We start from the raw sequence: 19,556 nt of genomic DNA on the forward strand, positions 1-19,556 counted from the left end.
TGAAGTGTTCCCCGACTGGAAGGGAACGTTCCTGCCTGGTGATTGTCGCGCGATGTCTGTTCATTCGTTGTTGCAGCGTCTGCATGGTCTCGTCAATGTACCACGCTTCGGGACATCCTTTCCTGCAGCGTATGAGGTAGACAACGTTGGTCGAGTTGCACGAGTATGTACCGCGTAACTGGTGGGTGGTGTTCTCACGTGTAGTGGTGGTACCCATGTCGATGATCTGGCACATCTTGCAGAGATTGCCATGGCAGGGTTGTCTGGTGTCGTGGTCGCTATTCTGAAGGCTGGGTAGTTTGCTGCAAACAATAGTTTGTTTGAGGTTGCACGGTTGTTTGAAGGCAAGTAGTGTGGGTGTGGGGATGACATTGGCAAGATGTTCATCTTCATCGATGACGTGTTGAAGGCTGCAAAGAAGATGTCGTAGTTTCTCTGCTCCGGGTAAGTACTGGATGACGAAGGGTACTCTGTCGGTTGTGTCCTGTGTTTGTCTTCTGAGGAGATCGGTGCGGTTTTCTGCTGTGGCGCATTGGAACGGTCGATTGATGAGTCAAGTGCGATATCTCGTTCGTACGAGGGCATCTTTCAGCGTCTGTAGATGTCTATTAAGCTCCTCCTCGTCTGAGCAGATCTTGTGTATATGGAGGACTTGTCCATAAGGGATGGCTTCTTTAATGTGCTTAGGATGGAAGTTAGAGAAGTGGAACATCGTGAGGTTATTCGTGGGCTTGAGGTAAAGCCAAGTGCTGAGGTGACCGTCCTTGTTGGAGACGAGTGTGTCCAAGAATGCAACCGATTTGGAGAGTAGTCCATGGTGAGTCTGATGGTGGGATGGAACTTATTGATGTCATCGTGTAGTCGTTTCAGTGATTCTTCGCCCTGGGTCCAAAGGAAAAAAATGTCATCGATGTATCTGGTGTATGTCAGTTGAAGGTCCTGTGCAGTGAGGAGGTCTTGTTCAAACTTGTGCATGAAGATGTTGGCAGATTGAGGTGTGAATTTGGTCCCCATGGCTGTTCCGTGCGTCTGGATGAAGAACTTGTTGTCGAAGGTGAAGACGTTGTGATCCAGAATGAAGCGGTTGAGTTGCAGAATTACACCTGGAATTGGCAGTTGTCGGTGTTGAGTACTGAGGCTATTGCAGCAATGCCGTCATCATGGGGGATGCTGGTGTAGAGTGCCGAGACGTCCATTGTGATGAGGAATGTTCCTGGTTCAACTGGTCCATGGGTGCTAAGTTTCTGTAGGAAGTCCATCGTGGCGCGACAGAAGCTAAGCGTTCCTTGTACGAAGGGTTTCAAGATGCCCTCGATGTAGCCAGACAGGTTCTCACACAGGGTCCCATTGCTAGGTTGATAAGACGGCCTGGTGTGTTGGCCTAGTGTATTTTCGGGAGGCAGTAGAGATCTCCAACGCGGGGAGTACGTGGGATGAGAGCACGTAGGGTGCTCTGAAGGTCTGGATCCAAGGTCTTGATCAGTCTGTTGAGTTGGCGGATGTGTTCCTTGGTCAGATCCGCGGGTAACTGTCTGTAGTGTTCCTGGTTGTTGAGTTGTCGGTACACTTCTTTGCAGTAGTCTGTTCTGTTCAGTATGACGGTGGCCCTTCCTTTGTCTGCTGGTTTGATGACGATGTTGCGGTTGGTCTTGAGAGCGCGGATGGCGTTGCGTTGTGCTTCGGTGACGTTCGGGGCTGTCTTGTGAAACTGGCATTGACGCGATTCCTGACGGCTTGAGCATACATGTCGAGTCTAGGGCAGCGGCCCTCCGGAAGGGCCGCTGCATAATGAATGGGCTTCCAAGCACAGAATCTGTCGCGGGATCCTGCTACTCTGGTCGGCGGGACAGGCGCTGCTGCAGCCACCTGCTACTGCACAGTCTCAAAGTGGGAGAATTCCGCCCATTATTTTGGTTAAAGCAATGTCAATCACTGGGAAACCACCACCCTAGCCTGTCGAGGATCAGTCACATACAGCTACAAAATTCAAATCTGCTTCGCTCCAGGTCAGAGATATTGGCAATTTATTTGTTGCCTTTCTTCAGATGGTACTGTTTACAACGTACTTCTCTCAGCCCCCATCATTTTCCTTTAAGAATTATTAGGATATGGTCAGCCTTAATTTACCAGGAGTGAGCTCAGCCAATATATATTCCCCAGCAAACTCCACTACACCAGGTTATCTCGTCACTGATTTCATTGATGTCTGTGCATCCGCAAATTGACCTCTTTATTACAACAGACTAGGGGCTAGATTCTCCACTCCCCCCCCCCCCCCCCCCCCCCCCCCCCCCCGCCGTGTGTTTCTCGGCGACGGCGATGTTCGCTGGCGGCAGGATTCTATACCCCCACCGCTTGTCAATGGGATTTCCCATTGAACCCACCCCACACCGCCAAGAAACCCACGGGCAGGGGTGCACTGCCGGCGGGAAAAGTGAATCACAACAGCTAGAGAATTCCAGCCTCGATTTCAAACCAGCGTAATTAGCTACGGAGTGTTTTGGGAAATCAAATATGCCAGAAATGCAAATTTGCTCTGACCGACTGGTGGAAGAAACGATAATTGTAATACTCCATCAAATAAAAATTTAATTAAAAACCTTTTCCCCCCCCTTTCCATCTTTCACTAAATCAGCTTTCTTAACATCCTTGAAGCATGTGCGTTCTTATAGGGTACAGTAAGAAGTCTTACAATACCAGGTTAAAGGCCAACAGGTTTGATTCTTCCTGAAAATGAATGAAATGAAAGGTGAGCAGTGCTCCGAAAGCTAGTGTTTAAAACAAACCTGTTGGACTTTAACCTGGTGTTGTTAGACTTCTAACTGTGCTCACCCCAGTCCAACGCTGGCATCTCCATATCATGGCTTATAAGGGTAATCAACAGAGGGTTAGAACTTAATTAGGGGATCTCCAAATCTCTCAGTGCAACCTCAGCAGAAACCCTGGAGGGACAGTGTAAATGGTGGCTCATGCTGCTCCCCAGGGATTTCTACCCAAGCTGCAGCAGATAATTGGGAGAACGGCAGTACAAATCCTACCCCTGGATTTACCGTTGAGTTTTAAACACCTGATAAAACACGAAAGAATTGTTTAAAAACATTCAAGCTGTACCATCTTGGTGAAAATATGTTTAATAAATCTCTTTTCAGTTTGTGAAAGAGTACGCAGCCAGGTGAGTGGGATGAGAGGAGGAGAATTTTGCTGCCATGCCACTTGTTGAATATATCCAATAGTAAACCCCAAGCTTCTACCCCACATATACGATTCACGGTGTTAACGGAGAGATGGGGCTGTTTACATTGTGACCACTTTAATGGATTTCAGAACACAATGTGATGCTGTAATAGAACAGACATTTTAAAATCACTTGATAGGTATTTATATTGAAACGGTTTATGAGCAATTTCCTGACAGATCCTGCAATTATCAAAGGTCACCCAGCAGGGTGGTAAGTGTTGAATCACCTAAAGGAAAGAACTCACAGCATCACTGATGTGACATACAGAGCTGAGGAGAACACAAGTAATCAAGCCTGTCAGATGGCACTGTATTATCTTTGATCCATCACCTATGGGTATGACGTCTTATATCTCATTAGTGATGAACGTAACATACTCCATTTCCCGTGTATTACTGCCTTGCCAGCCCACCTTATCAGCCCAGGAATGTACAGTGAGCTTAACCAACCAGCTGTCCCAACAAATGTCTTTTAGTTCAAAAATATTAAACAAAACAAAAACAAACTCTTTGCACAAACTTGAGTCTTGCTCACCCCACACTCAGTGCAGTGAGATCCAAGCTTAGTGAAGAGGTGGCTGATCATAGATCATAGAATTCACAGTGCAGAAGGAGGCCATTCGGCCCATCAAATCCACATCGGCCCTTGAATGAGCACCCTACTTAAGCCCACACCTCCACCCTCTCCCTGTAATCCAGTAACCCCACCTAACCTTTGGACACTATGGGCAATTTAGCATGACCAATCCACCTAACCTGCACATCTTTGGGTTGTGGGAGGAAACCGGAGCACCCGGAGGAAACCCACGCAGACACAGGGAGAACGAGAAGACTCCGCAGATACAGTGACCGAAGCCGAAAATTGAACCCGGGTCCCTGGCGCTGTGAAGCAACAGTGCTAACCACTGTGCTGGCATGACGCCACCAAATCATTCTCCAAAATAACTGCAAAGTTCTTAAATCCAAAAGGCTGAAGTTATCTTTGCACAGGCCGATTCCAAATGAATAGATAAAACAAGCACAGGAATGCCACAGCTTCACATTCCAGCAGAAATCCTACAACAGATCCAAACAGGATTTCACAAGTGAGTCAGGCAGACCAATAAAACACCGTCAATGAGAACTCCAAAGGAAAAATGTGCAGATGCTGGAAATATGATAAAAACCAGAAAATGCCGCAAATATTCAACAAGTCTGGCAGCATCTGTGGAGGAGAAGGAGTTAATGTTTCGAGTCAAGTATGACTAGTTCAGAACTCTTTTCCTTCTGAATCGGAATCACATATGATTTGATTCGATTTATTATTGTCACATGTATTAAAGTATTGTTGAGACTTTGGGTGGAGTTTTGCCATTTTTTTGGCAAGTGTCATTATGGGCAGGAAGGCAGCATGGTGGTTAGTGCTGCTGTCTCACGGCGCCGAGTCCCAGGGTCGATCCCGGCTCTGGGTCACTGTCCTTGTGGAGTTTGCACATTCTCCCCGTGTTTGCGTGGGTTTCGCTCCCACAAGCCAAAGATGTGCAGGCTAGGTGAATTGGCCATACTAAAATCCATTGACTCCATCTACACCTCCCGCTGCCTGGGGAAAGCGGGCAGCATAATCAAAGATCCCTCCCACCCGGCTTACTCACTCTTCCAACTTCTTCCATCGGGCAGGAGATACAGAAGTCTGAGAACACGCACGAACAGACTCAAAAACAGCTTCTTCCCCACTGTCACCAGACTCCTAAATGACCCTCTTATGGACTGACTTCATTAACACTACACCCCGTATGCTTCATCCGATGCCAGTGCTTATGTAGTTACATTGTATATGTTGTGTTGACCTATTATGTATTTTCTTTTATTCCCTTTTCTTCTCATGTACTTAATGATCTGTTGAGCTGCTCGCAGAAAAATACTTTTCACTGTACCTCGGTACACGTGACAATAAGCAAATCTAATCCAATCCAATCCAATCCAATCCAATCCAAAATGCCCCTTAATTGGAGAAAATGAATTGGGTACTCTAAAAATTTTTTTAAATTTAAATTATGGGCAGGAAAGCGGAGCATAAGGGCATCAGAGGATTAGGGGGAGAAGGCAGGCGAATGGGGATGAGGAAAATACCAGCCATGATTGAATGGCTGAGCAGACTCGATGGGCTGAGTGGCCTAATTCCTATGGTCTTATAGCCCTCCGGCGGCACTGCCGGGTTTTCTCGCCATATTTTAAAATACTTAACCAAAAGAAAAGTGAAGTGAAGGGGTGAGTCCCACAACGTCTTGTTGGGTCTGTTCTTTGGCTCCATCTGCCAAGATGTAAAAAAAAAAAAAAAAAAATAGAAATGAAAACACCCATCCCACCACCGAAGCCAACCTCGGAACACCCCACCCGTCACCAGCATTGCCTCCCTGGCACTTCCCGAGCAGTGACCCTTTCCCGCGAGGGGTACTGTAATCACCTGTGCGCCTCCAGTGGGATCTGCTCACCGGGTGCTAGTGTGAATGGACAATTTAACGTGGGGGTAGCGGGTTGGGTGTCAGGCATGAAGGTCTGATAATGACAGGTAAATGTCCGCAAATGGGTATCCCATTGTGTCACAGACAGTGGGCGGGGTCAATCCAACAGGAAAATCATGCCGGCGTGAAATCCGTTTTGGGGCTCCTGTGCTATTCTCCCTTCAGTAAACGAACAGTAAAGGAATTAAGGGTTATGGTGAGCGGGCGAGCAAGTGGAGCTGAGTCCACAAAAAGATCAGCCATGATCTTATTGAATGGTGTAGCAGGCTCGAGGAGCCAGATGGCCTACTCCTGCTCCAAGAGTTTATGTTCCTCCGTATTTCTGTCCCCCGAGAATGGAAGCGAAAAATCCCCCCCCCCCTTAACTCTGCTTTCATCTCCAAGGACACCGCCAGACTTGCTGAGTATTTCCAGCTCTTACTGCTTCATTGAGAATTTCAATAAGAGTGGAGCAGCTAAATGCACCACAAACACAACATTTCTACCTCCTGACCATAAATACTGCTCTTTCATTGCAAGACTATGACAAGCTAGGGAATGGCCAGTACAAGCAAACCATCACACCAGCAGTGAACAATGGCGCAGCAGTGGAGAAGAAGACAATAAAGCCAATGCTAAACTCCAGAAATGTCAATAAGACAAGTGTTCAAACTGAGTGAGCAATTAGGACAAATGAATAATGAATAAGCAGGCAGGTACTATCTGCAAAATGGCATCAAGTATTGAGTATTGCTGATTACAGCAAGACTGGACTTGTGCAACGAAATAAGCATATATGCCAGGTAATCCTGCTCATAAACCCTTCAATTGGTAGATGTGAACAATAATGTTTAACATAATCTTCACTCGGCTCAGCCTCAGTCTGGATAAAAGGCTTCAAAACCCATTAAAGGCTGACCTCAATTTCTGTCGGAACAGACAATGTGATCTCAGATGAACTGCTGCACTGTTTGGACATGCATCAAAATATTACACCATGTTTCAATAAGCTCAGGGTGAAGTGCTTTGAAATGAGCAGCAGACATGTGGAGGAGTACAGAAAGTGTAATAGTGTGCTAGTAAATACAGTATGCTAACAATCCTTCTGTAAACTATACCAAACTAAACGAGTGCTGTCCACTGCTGTGCCTGCGCCCCTTCTAATGATTCAACATCCTAAAGATATTCAGTCGCTTGAAAATTGGAGAAGGGTCCAACCGGTGGCGCAAACAAAAAGCACAAAAAACTCGCAACTGTTCAGCTGCAGTTCAGCTTATAATAGCCTGCCCATCTGGGTCAGAAGGTTGTCAGTTCAAGTCCCACTCCAGAGACTTAAGTTCAGAAATACAGACAGTCCAGTGCAGTACTGAGGGATTGCTGCACTGTTGGAGGTACGGTCTTTCGAATGAAGTGCTAAAAACAAAACTCAGTCTGCTCTCTCGGGTAGAAGATCCCATGACGTTTTGAAGAAAGGCTGGGAAGCTATCCGTGTTCTGCTGGCCGATTTATATCCCTCAATCAAAGACACTGAAGTGGCTTATCCAATCATCAATACATTATTGTTTTATTGGGGCTTGCTGTGTGCAAATCTGCTGCAGCAATTTCTACATTGCAACGGTGTGATGTTTCCACCATTACTACACTTCAAAAGTACTTTCATTGGCTGCACGGCATTTTGAAATGTCACAAGGTCATGACTGGCGTTGTGTAATTGAAAAAGAAAGCAGACAGCTCCTGGACTTGAATCCAGAGACCTTGCAGGTCCAGTCAAGAAGCAGTTCCAATAATCCAATTTAGAAACGTTTCAGCAGTAGGTATTCCTTGGGTAGAATTTTCCATTCTGTCAGTGTGGTTCCGGCTGGGTGACACCTCATGGGGTCAAAGGTCCTGATGCCATTTTTAGAAGACACCCAGAAAGGCATTCACTCATTGCAGGCATTACTCCTCCAGAGTCCTTCTGGCCATGGCTCATACCGGAGAAGCTGGCAGACGTGAGCAATCAGATCCGGGAAATACAAGGGCACCTCCAGCGTTGCCTTCCGCTCATTTTTGGATAAGAGCACTGCCAGCGATACATCCACGATTGGACCAATGCTCGTCAGTGAAGTGGTCCATGCTTGTCAGCCTCTTAACCTAAAGAAACTCTGCTGCCTCTTGCTGCTCAGGCTCTCGATCCTCATGGCCTTGTGCCCTCCTTCTTTTCATCTGGATGAGAGCCATTAACAAGGTAGGGTTTCCTGCAACCTGTATCATCAACGCCTCCGTGGATGTATGAACGAATTGCAGCGATATATTTAGTGAGCATGCCCTTTACAGGTTTCACTTCATCTCAAAGACAGCAAGCCACAACCAATCCCTTCCCAGCTTTGGCTCTGTCAAGACATAGAACATAGAACAGTACACAGCACAGTACAGGCCCTTCGGCCCACAATGTTGTGCCGACCATTTATCCTTATCCAAGATCAACCTAACCTACACCCCTTCAATTTACTGCTTTCCATGTGCTTGTCCAAGAGTCGCTTAAATATCCCTAATGACTCTGACTCCACCACCTCTGCTGGCAGTGCATTCCACACACACACCACTCTCTGTGTAAAGAACCGGCCTCTGAAATCTCCCCTATACCTTCCTCCAATCACCTTAAAATTATGTCTCCTCGTGACAGCCATTTCCGCCTTGGGGAAAAGTCTCTGGCTATCCACCATATCCATGCCTCTCATCACCTTGTACACCTCTATTAGGTCACCTCTCTTCCTTCTTCGCTCCAGTGAGAAAAGCCCTAGCTCCCTCAACCTTTCTTCATAAGACATGCCCTCCAGTCCAGGCAGCATCCTGGTAAATCTCCTCTATACCCTCTCCAAAGCACCCTCATCCTTTCTATAATGAGGCGACCAGAACTGGACACAGTATTCAAAGTGTGGTCTAACCAGGGTGGCATTCCCATCCCATCCCTTCCAGGTAAAGGACATCCTGGAGGACCGGAGATGGGTGTTCCTCTGTTCATATATGTCTGCAAATAGAGACATTGCCCTTTGCCCAGGGTGGTGAGAGCCATGTACAAGAGGCCTCCCTCTGACACTATTCTGCTCGACTCCACTACCCTAGAGACTCTACAGAGAGACCACTGCCTTGGCAGGAAAGAAAGACTAACCGCTTGAGCCTTCATCAGCCAAAACCATTCAACCGGGAGGATGGAGATTGAGAGTCGCGAGATGGCTGTCATCCACCAGCTCCTTTTGGAGGTATCCTCCTCTCTCCCTCCCTTTATCCCTGCCTCTAACTCCAGCCAATGGCAAATGGCACAGAATGAACAGCGACCTTGTTGGGATCACAATGTTATTGAGTCCCATGAGTCAGGAATAAACCTGCTGCAATGCGGGCTTCACCACAGATAGCAGAACACAACTGAGCATGAGCGACACCCGGTTGCCTCATTATTATTAGGGAGTCATTTCAGCTGGCCAATTATGCTGACCTTCAATTCCACCCCCCCCTGAAAAGTTCCTCCTCCTACCTTGCGGGATCTCATTGACTGACTAACTGCATGGTCAAAGTCAGAATGGAAAAATGGTGCCTTTCACCTTTCAAACTCACTACACCACCTTCTAACCTCTCGCTGTCACAGCGCAACCTCTCCCCATCATTATAGGTCCACCCAATATCACCATTCCTGTCCCTTCTACCATGCTTGTACCTCCTTCCATTACCCTGGACCCTATCATGATCCACCTTCATTTGCCTTTGCTCCCCTCAGAGGTGACACCCGTTACCATCCTCTCGTCGTCCACCTTTCCCCCTCCCACTATCCAAGCTATCTGTCTAGTCCTCCTCCCGATGGCACCTTCACATACCAGACACCCACCCTGGACCTGCCACCCTACTGCATCCCCCCACTCCCCCTCTTCCTTTGACTATTCACTCTAATCATCAGTACCTTGAGTTAACCCCCAGCACCGCACTGAGCCCCTGCAACCCCCCCCCCACCCCCCCACCCCCCCGCTCACTTCTCAGAACACTCGCCCTCACTTCCCCAGTAAGATTGCCTCGTGTATCCAGCCATTTCTCCACAGTTCCACCCTCCCGTCGCACCCTCTCACCCTCCCAGCCTTTATGTGCCTCCTGTTTCCAGCCTTGGCATTGCGTTTGTTACCAAGTGAAGTTACGCGAGGTCCCCAAGAAGGTGAAAGTAATTATCTCAAAGCCATGGAAGCGGTAAAGCTCGCTACTTGTATACAGTCGTAAAACTGAACATTCTAAGTTCCCGCCGGTGGGGAACCTAATTTGGAGGACATTCTGGCGAGATTATCTTCTAATTAGCATGCATGAGATGGTAATGATTGCAAATAGGGTTCCCAACATTGCCATCCGGAAACATGATCTGCCTTTAACCCACCATCAAAATAGAGAACAGAATTCCAAACCAATTCTCCCCCAGCGGCAGACCAGAGTACACTCAGACAAGGTGGGGCGGGGTGGTCAGGTCAAACTGCGAAGGGGGTGTGCAGACCAATGTCCAGTCAGACGGTGGGGGGGGGGGGGGGTTCGGGTCACACCAGGGTCCAGTCAGAAAGGATGAGGTGGGGTGTTCGGGCAAGGGGGTCGGGTGGGGGAGGGGGTGTCAGACCAGACCGGAGGGGAGGATCACCTGGAGGGCCGTGTGTGCGCAGGGTGTTCCGTGCGAGGCTGCATCTGGGTTTTTAAATAGTTACTCTGGAGTTGGACGTGTTTTTTGCCTTCTAACTCTTTCAGGGTAAAACTGGTAGGACCATCTGCAGTTAGCAGTTTAAATTGCTTCTTTCAGATGGTCCCCAGCCCACCCAATTTTCCAGAGGGAGTTAGCACTTCTGGCCAATTGCCGGGTAAACCCTTACTTGAAAGCTTCCTCGGAACCAGGCCTCTGGTATGTTTTTCAGAAAATTCCGCTCAGAATCTATAGAAGCATTCGCATCAAAATCCTTACAGGCAACCAAAAATTTACAACAGGTGGAAGAACCGAATAGGTGCAGTATGTTAGACAGGATCGCCAGCAGGCTGGATAACCCTCCATCTGATTCTGTAACCACTATTTATGCCCATAATATTACTATTAATGATATTTACTCACCAGAATAAGCCCGGAGATCAAAGATGATGTGCCTGTCAGAGCAACGTAGAATTTTGGGGTTAATGTATTCAAAAACATACTCACTGCAAAAAGAAAAGAGAGAGATGCATTAACATTCATCTTCAAAGGCAAAAGCACAGTTCCACAGGAGTTAATGAAACTTATCATTCATCTTGATTTTCAATTTTATCCAATTGTACTATCCGATCATTGCATAGAACATGTACATTTGTGTTACAGATTTCCATGTATTATCTTGTCATTTACAATTATAGATAGTTTTCAGACAACAGTGCTTGTCTTAAGAGTTTAACTTCTGTGTAAAACAGAGGCCTGGACGTGTAAGCCAGAGTTCAAACATCATGTTCGAGAATTTGATTTAAGTTTTCTAAAGAATAAAGGCCTGGAAGTAAGATTATTGTAAAGCCCCAACTAATTCACTACTTCCTTCTCTGTGAGGAATAAAACCTGCTGTAAACTGACTCCAAACTGCCCCCTGACGTAGCCGAGCAAACAACAACCGAGATTCAAGAAGAAAATCCACTATCACCTTCTCAGGGCAATTAGGGTTGGGCAACAAAACACCCATGTCCAGAGAATAATTTTTCAAAAATATTCAGCCTTATTTTGATTTTCTTGATTCATCATGGGCATGAGGAGCAGGTACAGAGAGATACAGAAAGGTACAGATCGATACAGAAAGGTATGGTGGAGAATCTTCAAGCTGAGTAACAGAATTATTGATGCGCAAACGTGCAATAGAACAAAATCTGGATAACAGTCATTGCATTTATGGGTGAGAAGCATTTATCGTGAGCTTTATGATTTGTATATGTATTGAGCAGTGAAAGTTATTTTTGTAAATATTAAACACATTGCACAAACAGAATTTGACCAGATGGCCTGCGGTAGTCTCATCTGGTCCTATACCTTCCAACCTTGCTATCGTCAGTACACAGCCAGACACAAATATTATCCCACTCATGAGTTAACACATCTTCGCTGCTTGAGAAATAGACTCTATTGAGTACCCACCGCCGCGCTTCAGGCAATGACGTACTCGGAATGCTTATGCAGTACAAGAGCAAAGCTGAAGGCAACTCACTGACCACTTGCCATTTTGCTATAGATGTGCAGATAAACAACATTTGCCTTGTAAAATGCACCCAAGCGTAAACTCAGGTGAGAAGGTTGTAGCCATCTCAGGTGGCTGCCTGCAAAGCACCATGGGAATTATGGTCAACCCAGGACTCAGACAGACTCAGAGCTTGTGTGTGTATTTGCAACCCAGATAGCTAGATGCGATCGAAACCCCCTCTCTTTTGCATTCTAATGGCCCATTTCCCCAGAACAAAAGAACTGTACTCAGGTAACCGATACAGATACAGACTAATCGGCGCCACTCCCTTTACTCAGGGAGCCCAAACAGCCAAGGTTAATGACCGCTAAGGACACACCCAGCCATCAAGGCACCCGCCCCTTTATTGGCCAAAATCGAAGGCAGTGATCGAAGCCTGTCGAATTATTGGGTCCAAGTTAAGGACCGCCCCAAGGACCGCAAAATCCCAGAGGGATAAGAAGATACACAGCCATGTGCTCGGTCTCTCTTGGATCCGGCCTATGCCAACCCAAGTGCAGCATAACGACCAGACAGACAAGTTCAAGCCCGCTACCAGACGGATGAGCCCAGCAGGAACAGAGCCACTTTTTCCACCGAGCCATGCGAGATCCGGACAAAGGCCTTGTCCATCTGCATAGAGCCGGTTGCCCTGAAGTTAAGTATAGGTTATTGTAGCTGTTAGGTGTAGTTTAACTTGTAGTGTTTTGTGTTGCATGTCGAAGCAATCCTTGTGTGTAAATAAACCATCTTTGAACTTGAACTGACTAACTGGTTGTGTGGTCCTTTGATCGATATCCGGTAAAGCCTTGTGGTGGTATCATTTGATACCTGGCGACTCTAAGAGCATCATTATTAATTGGCAACAAGGTTACAAAGTTAAAAGGGCCATTTCATGTCAGGAACTCCTGGTATTATTGAATGCAAACGAGCGAACCAAGGAGAGCTAGATGACGGTGCAGTGGTAATGCCATTTAACTAGTAATCCAGAGGCCCAGTCAATGTTCTTGGGTCAGGGGCTCAAATTCCCCCAACGGCAGATGGTGGAATTTAATTCAATTAATAAAATCTGGAACTGAATGCTCGTCTCAGACCATGAAACTACCATGGATTGTTGTAAAAACCCATCTGGTTCACTAATGTCCTTTAGAGTCTGCCATCCTTACCCGGTCTGGCCTACATGTGACTCCAGACCCACAGCACGACTCTCAACTTCCGTCTGAAATGGTATTTTTTCATGCCCACATCGCATGAAAAAATACATTTGAAAAATTTGGACACCAAATAAATATCAGTCAGGATAGGACCCCCTCCCTCATAATACTTACAACATAATACTTTCAAAAAGTTTTAACCTTGATACACCTTTTAAATATTCCAAAGTGTAAACCACTCAGGCAATAACAAGAATCCAGCAAAGTTGACTCAAATGCATCAAATATAGTTTTGAAGAATGACCTTCAGGCAAAGATCTTTGGGTGATCTCGTAAATCAAATGCAAACTATAAACTATATTACTAGGCAGTTCACAAATGACACAAATCCTTCTGCTTGTCATTATTGACTGCTTCACAATCACAGCACCACATCAACAATCTAGATTTTGATTTGATTTATTGTCTTGTGTGAAGAGGGACAGTGAAAAGTATTGTTCTGCGTACAGTCCAGGCAGATCGTTCCATACATGGAAAAACATAGGACATACATAAATACACAATGTAAATACACAGGCATCGGGTGAAGCATGCGGAGTGTGGTACTACTCAGTAGAGAAGATGTGTGAAGAGATCAGTTCAGTCTATAAGAGGGTCAATTCAGGGAGTCTGGCGTGGGGAAGAAGCTGTTTTTGAATCCGTCAGTGCGCGTTCTGAGACTTAAATGGAGTACACAATAAATAGGAGTATATTAAGAGAGGTATGATGAAGTGAGAGATCTTGGCGTACAAGTACACAGGTTCCTAAAGACAGCAGTTCAAGTAGAAAAGGTTGTAAAAGAAAAAGGCATATGGAATGCTCTCCTTCATTTGAAGAGGTATAGAATTTAAAAGTAAAGATACAATGTTGAAATTGTATAAAACACGGGTGTGGCTATAGCTGGAGTATTGTGTCCAGTTCTGATCACCACATTACATCAGGGCAGCACGGTAGCACAAGTGATTAGCACTGTGGCTTTCCTGCTGGGTCACTGTCTGTGCGGAGTCTGCACGCTCTCCCCGTGTCTGCGTGGGTTTCCTCCGGGTACTCCGGTTTCCTCCCACAGTCGAAAGACGTGCAGGTTAGGTGGATTGGCTGTAATAAATTGCCCTTAGTGACCAAAAAAAAAGGTTAGGAGGGGTTATTGGGATAGGGTGGAAGTAAGGGCTGAAGTGGGTTGGGGCAGACTCGATGGGCCGAATGGCCTCCTTCTGCACTGTATTTCTATGTACAGGAAGAGTGTAACTGCTCTGGAGAGACTGCAGTGGAGGTTTACAAGAATGTTGCCAGGGCAAGAAAAGCCTAGCTACGAGGAGAGATTGGATAGGTTGGTCTTATTTCCCTTGGAACAAAGAAGGCTGAGCGTTACTTGATTGAGGTGTACAAAATTATGAGGGGAAGAATGAGCGGACAGAAGTGTAGAGGGGACATGAGGATAGAAGGTGTCTGGAATTCACTGCCTGAGTTGGTGGTGGAGGCAGGGACCCTAAACTCTTTTAAAAAGTACCTGGATCTACACCTTAAGTGTTGTAAGCTACAGGGGTATGGACCGGGTTCAGGAAGGTGGGATTAGAAAGGGCTTCTGGGTGTCCTTGGACAAGATGGTCCGAATGGCCTCCTTCTGTGCTGTAACTTTTCTATGGTTCAATGGTTCTACCTCACCCAAATGGTTATTCCTTTGTTTGAGCTTAGGTGCTGAGTGTCTGCAGGCTATTTGACCTCACGTTCAACATCAATACCCAATGCTATCCTCGCTTGATCCCAAGACAAGAGGTGCTGCATTGGTCACTGAAACTTATCAAAGGAGCAGGAAGCATAGATGAAATTTCCTCGTCCTTATACAGGGGTTGAGGCCACTTGTAACATTACAATGAATGTCAAATTATAGATCGGTCAACGTATCCGTAATTGTGAAAGCAGACTTGGGTCTTTCTGATTTGTATGGCTCAATAATAGTGACATATTCAACTTTTGGCTGCTGGAGTACAGTCACAAGCTGACTTCCACATTAAAGAACAGAAGCAGAATACAAAAATCTATCCAGGCTGCAAGTAGCTGTAAATCCAGGCAATATTCATCAACAGTAAGTACATTCTGCTCAATTTACAAAACTTGACATTGAAACTTTCTGCGCTAAATGCTCCGCAGATGGTGCACTGGCCCCGTAACCTGTCACAAATTCTGTCCATGTGTAAATCCGTAACATTGCCTTTATCTGCTTCATCCCCGCTAATCTCCTGCTGTAACCTGCACCCATGCTGCTGTTACCCCCAGATATGATTATTCGAAGGTTCCCTTGTATGTACTCCAAAATACCACCCTCCATAAACTTAAGGTAATCCAAAGCTGTGCTTCCTGTGTCCTAATAGGAACTTCTTGACTAGCAGCATTTTGAAGACCTGACGCAACTTGGCTATGGTTGAGTGACACAACGATAACATTTGTCCAGACAAACCAATTACCCTCTTAGGGCAAACTGACTGTGTTTGGCCTCTCTCTCTCTCATAGACGTGTTGCTGCAGCGGCTCATGGTTCAGTTTCTTCCTGCCAGATGCCGGCCACAGCTGCAGTTTTCTGCCTCTTCCCTGCTCTCTGGGACCCAGTAGATGATCGCTATCATCTTGTGAACCCTGAGCTATCAAGAAGGTAAAAGATATAAATTGAGCAAATTAATGAAGGAGCTTGCACGTGCTTAATATGATTTTTCAAACTTTAAGATTTGAAAAGGGAACTTTTAAAAACAAAATCTCAACATTCGTTTCAGAGTCAATTGTTCCCATTGCAGACCAACTTTACACAATGGATTTAAAACTGCCACCACCTCCTTGTCAACACAAGGGGGCACTAGTGATCCAAGCTGTGTGGGGCAAAATAATTCTCAGGCAAAATAATTCTTCCAGGCAGTTTACCAGAGTAAGACGTCGCTCAAAAATGTGATTGAAGCCAACAAACTTTCAGATCTGTTTAAACACGGACAACGCTTTACACTTTAATATACCAGCTGCATTACCAAAGTGCAGAACTAGCAGTTTCAATAAAAAAATAGACAACTTCCCACATTAATTGATACTGTAACCTGGTTATGCAACGTCCTGAACATTCGGAGTAACATCCAGTTTTATGTGTTCAGCTTCAGGCTGAAAGTTCATAATGCTAGTCCCACCTACAGATCAAGCAAGTGCCATTGTGTAAGTCCTTCGACAAGGCCTCGTTAGTCAACTGCTGTAAGTTCAGAACAACATTTTCTTAATTAATTTAAATATCGCAGCAGATCTTTCACCTTACATGCAAACTGTGCTGATTTATTCTCCATTACCAGATGTTTTTTTAAAACTTTAAACGAAGACCATGACATCCTTCCTCATGACTATATATTGAGCACTTAAATTGCCTTTGCAGCCTCATAATATTAGTTCTACCAGTTAATATTATCCCAGTACCTGCTGCACACTTGAGTCTGAATTTTCGCAACGATGGAAAGCCTCTCTGAAAATGGCAAACGAGCTGAACATCAGAGGTCCCGTCCCCAAAGGCGGCACCTAACACATTCGTGAGTCGGGAATGCGGTTGTGTCACGATTCGTGCACGTGCATTTCACAGTAGCAACCGGCCATTGAAATAAGCAGTTACCTCCACTCGTGTGACTTTAGTGTGACAGTTGTCTGAGTTCCGACGTGTGCAGGTTTGACCTGGTAGAAGTAGGTCAGAACTTTGTATATTCACTTGGATAGCCAGGGTACCCTTCAGGATCTGATCTCCGGACAATTTTGGGGAAGGTCGGGTGCCCTTTGGGGAGGTCAGGCACCCTTTGGGGAGGTCAGGCACCCTTTGAGATTAGGTATAAATGTGCATAGAAAGAGCACAAACAGTGAAGGTCATTGGAGCTGTCAAAAGCAACTGTTAATAATGTCAAGATGGACTGTCAAGGGAAGCTGTTGAAAGAAATTGTCAAAGGTATCACGGTGCATTGTCAAAGGGAGCTATCAAGACTTTTAAAACCCCTGCACTTTAACTTTGAAAAACAGTCTGGAATGTTAAAAAAAAAAAAATGACTGCTTGCAATTTCACTCTGTGCCTTTGGACTACCATTACTGATCAGTGCTGCATGACAGATTTCACAACTGTCCATTATTACAATAATTTCACAGTTGTTTGACAATACCTCAGTGATTATGAACTCTTTGTAGTGGGACTATGAATTTTAATGTTAGTTTTTAATAAAGGATTTTGCAATTGTGTTAAATATTTGTTGTTATAAAGGATAATGTAGCTGAAAGAATGCAAAAATAGTAAACGGGTTTTTACAAATGGGAGTATTTAAAAAAATTAAAGTCTGCAATAGATACTTGGAACTTAATTTTATTTAATCTCAACAAGGGTCCTGAGGTCTTCCCAAGATGAATGCTGGCTAAGTTAACATGGTAGGTGTGAGGGCAAAAAGTGATGGCTGGGAGGCATGGGTTGCCATGAGTTGCTACTAAGTTTGCATAGGGGCGATAAAGGGCCATGAGGGTGGGTGGGGGCAAAGGTTGTCATGGAGGGTATAAGGAGCAATGATAGTGGGAAGAAGGATGTGGGTTGGCATGGAGGGTGAGGGGGCATGGGGGTGGGTAAGGAACATGAGGTTGCATGTTGCATGGATGGGGCATGGTGGGTGCAAGGGGTGAGGGCAGGAGGGCTGTTTTATGTTTCTCTCTTTCTTTTCTGGCTTTGATACTCATCTCGGTATTTGACAGCCTTCGCACTTATTCAGGGGTCTTCCATGGAACCCCGTCATCCCTTCGAAAATCTGACATGTTGGGCCACTTTCTCCTGTGTTGGGTTTGCAGAGCGGGTAAAAGTCTTGATTCTGCGCTTCCCACCCGAGAGCGAAAATCCGGGCCTTGTATTTCATACCCAAAAGCTTCCAATTCAACTGGTTCAAGATTTCAGTATTTCTCTGTGATGGACTGAGCAAGTTAATAGAAGACAGCTAACGTAAAGTTTCATATCATGTGGACCAATCGATAAAAGATTGTTCATGCACTGCATCTTATCTTTGCTTTAATTAGCCTGAGAACGCTGGGTGACAATAGCGGCTAAAATATGAGGAAATGTTCTATTCCTCAGTGTTAATACTTTGATGAGCACCACCCACCCCTTTCCACTACCAAATCCCAATTTGAATGTCAGTGATGGTCTGGAGTAGAACTTTGGTCCTTTAAGTAGGAATTAGACAGTAACAAAGGCCCAGTTATTTTCTCCTCCCTTTCTCTTCCACCTGCTCACCAATCCAAGAACAACAATTATATTGGTCTACTTTGAAACACGAGCATGCAGCCAATAGGCTAGTTTAAAGTGTCCTCCCTGACGAGCTCAAATGTCACAAAGATAATCAATGTTGTACTGGTAAAGCTACTGTTCCAATTAAACACAGTTCCAATTGGTGGTCTTCATCTACAGAAGCCCCTTTTTGTCAGTGAATATTTATGTTGCAATACAGCAATCATCTGAATGATGACCCCCATTATGGGCAACCCGCGATTAACCATACTGTCATAAAATAAGAAAATAGGAAGAATTTACATTCATGGGGTGTCCTTCACGTTCTTCAGACATTCCAATATACTTTATATCTAATTAAATAAAATACTTTTGAAGTGTAGTCGCTATTGCATGACGTGAAAATCTACCAACCTACTTACTGCAAACAGTAAGGTCCTACAAACAGTAATGTGCTGAATACTGAATCAGTTTGTTTGATGCTTTTGTTTTCGGGGAATGTGTTGCCTGGAAGTCAAGAACGACCCTGCCCTTCTAACTGTACAATGGGATATTCTGCATCCACCTAAACAAGTAGATAGAATCGAGGTTTTAATATCTTATTGAAAAGGTTGCATTTTCAAGAAAGCCTGTGCACCAGCTACAAGGCACAAGTCAGGAGGGTTATGGAATACTTGCCTGGATGAGTGCAGTTCCACCAACGCTCAAGAAGTTCGACATCATCCAGGACAAGGCAGCCCGCTTGATAGCACCCCATCCATAAACATTCACTTCCTCCATCACCGGCACATAATGGCAGCAGTGTGTCCCAACTACAAGGTGGACTGCAGGAGCTCACCAAGGCTCCTATGACAGAACCTTTCAAACCCACGACCTCCATCATCTGGAAGGACAGGGGCAGTAAATACCTGGGAACACCACAACCTGAAAGTTCCTCTCCAAGCCACTCACCATCCTGACTTGGAACTAAGTCGCCATTCCTTCACGGTCCCTGGGTCAAAATTCTGGAACTCCCTCAGCACTGTGGATGTACCTACACCACATGGACTGCAGCGGTTCAAGAAGGCAGCTCACTACCTTCTCAAGGGCAATTTGGGTTGGGCCAGAAATGCTCGCCTAGCCAGCAACACACGTATTCCATAAATTAATGAAATAAAATTCAG

At 45.5% G+C, this 19,556-nt stretch overlaps 1 protein-coding gene across 11 annotated transcripts in view; it reads right to left on the reverse strand.

Moving 5' to 3' along the window:
- LOC140396535 (suppressor of tumorigenicity 7 protein homolog) overlaps window positions 1-19,556 on the reverse strand; it is a 258,308-nt gene that overhangs the window by 79,803 nt on the left and 158,949 nt on the right. For 9 of the 11 annotated variants that reach the window (XM_072485261.1, XM_072485259.1, XM_072485252.1 and 6 more), the window contains exon 2: window positions 10,822-10,904. In XM_072485261.1, the coding sequence (XP_072341362.1) occupies window positions 10,822-10,904 (83 nt within the window). The remainder of the gene's footprint in view (window positions 1-10,821; window positions 10,905-19,556) is intronic. The other 2 variants (XM_072485254.1, XM_072485258.1) reach the window with 1 other exon arrangement.

Source organism: Scyliorhinus torazame, chromosome 19 (assembly GCF_047496885.1).
Source record: "Scyliorhinus torazame isolate Kashiwa2021f chromosome 19, sScyTor2.1, whole genome shotgun sequence".
NCBI classification, from domain to species: domain Eukaryota; kingdom Metazoa; phylum Chordata; class Chondrichthyes; order Carcharhiniformes; family Scyliorhinidae; genus Scyliorhinus; species Scyliorhinus torazame.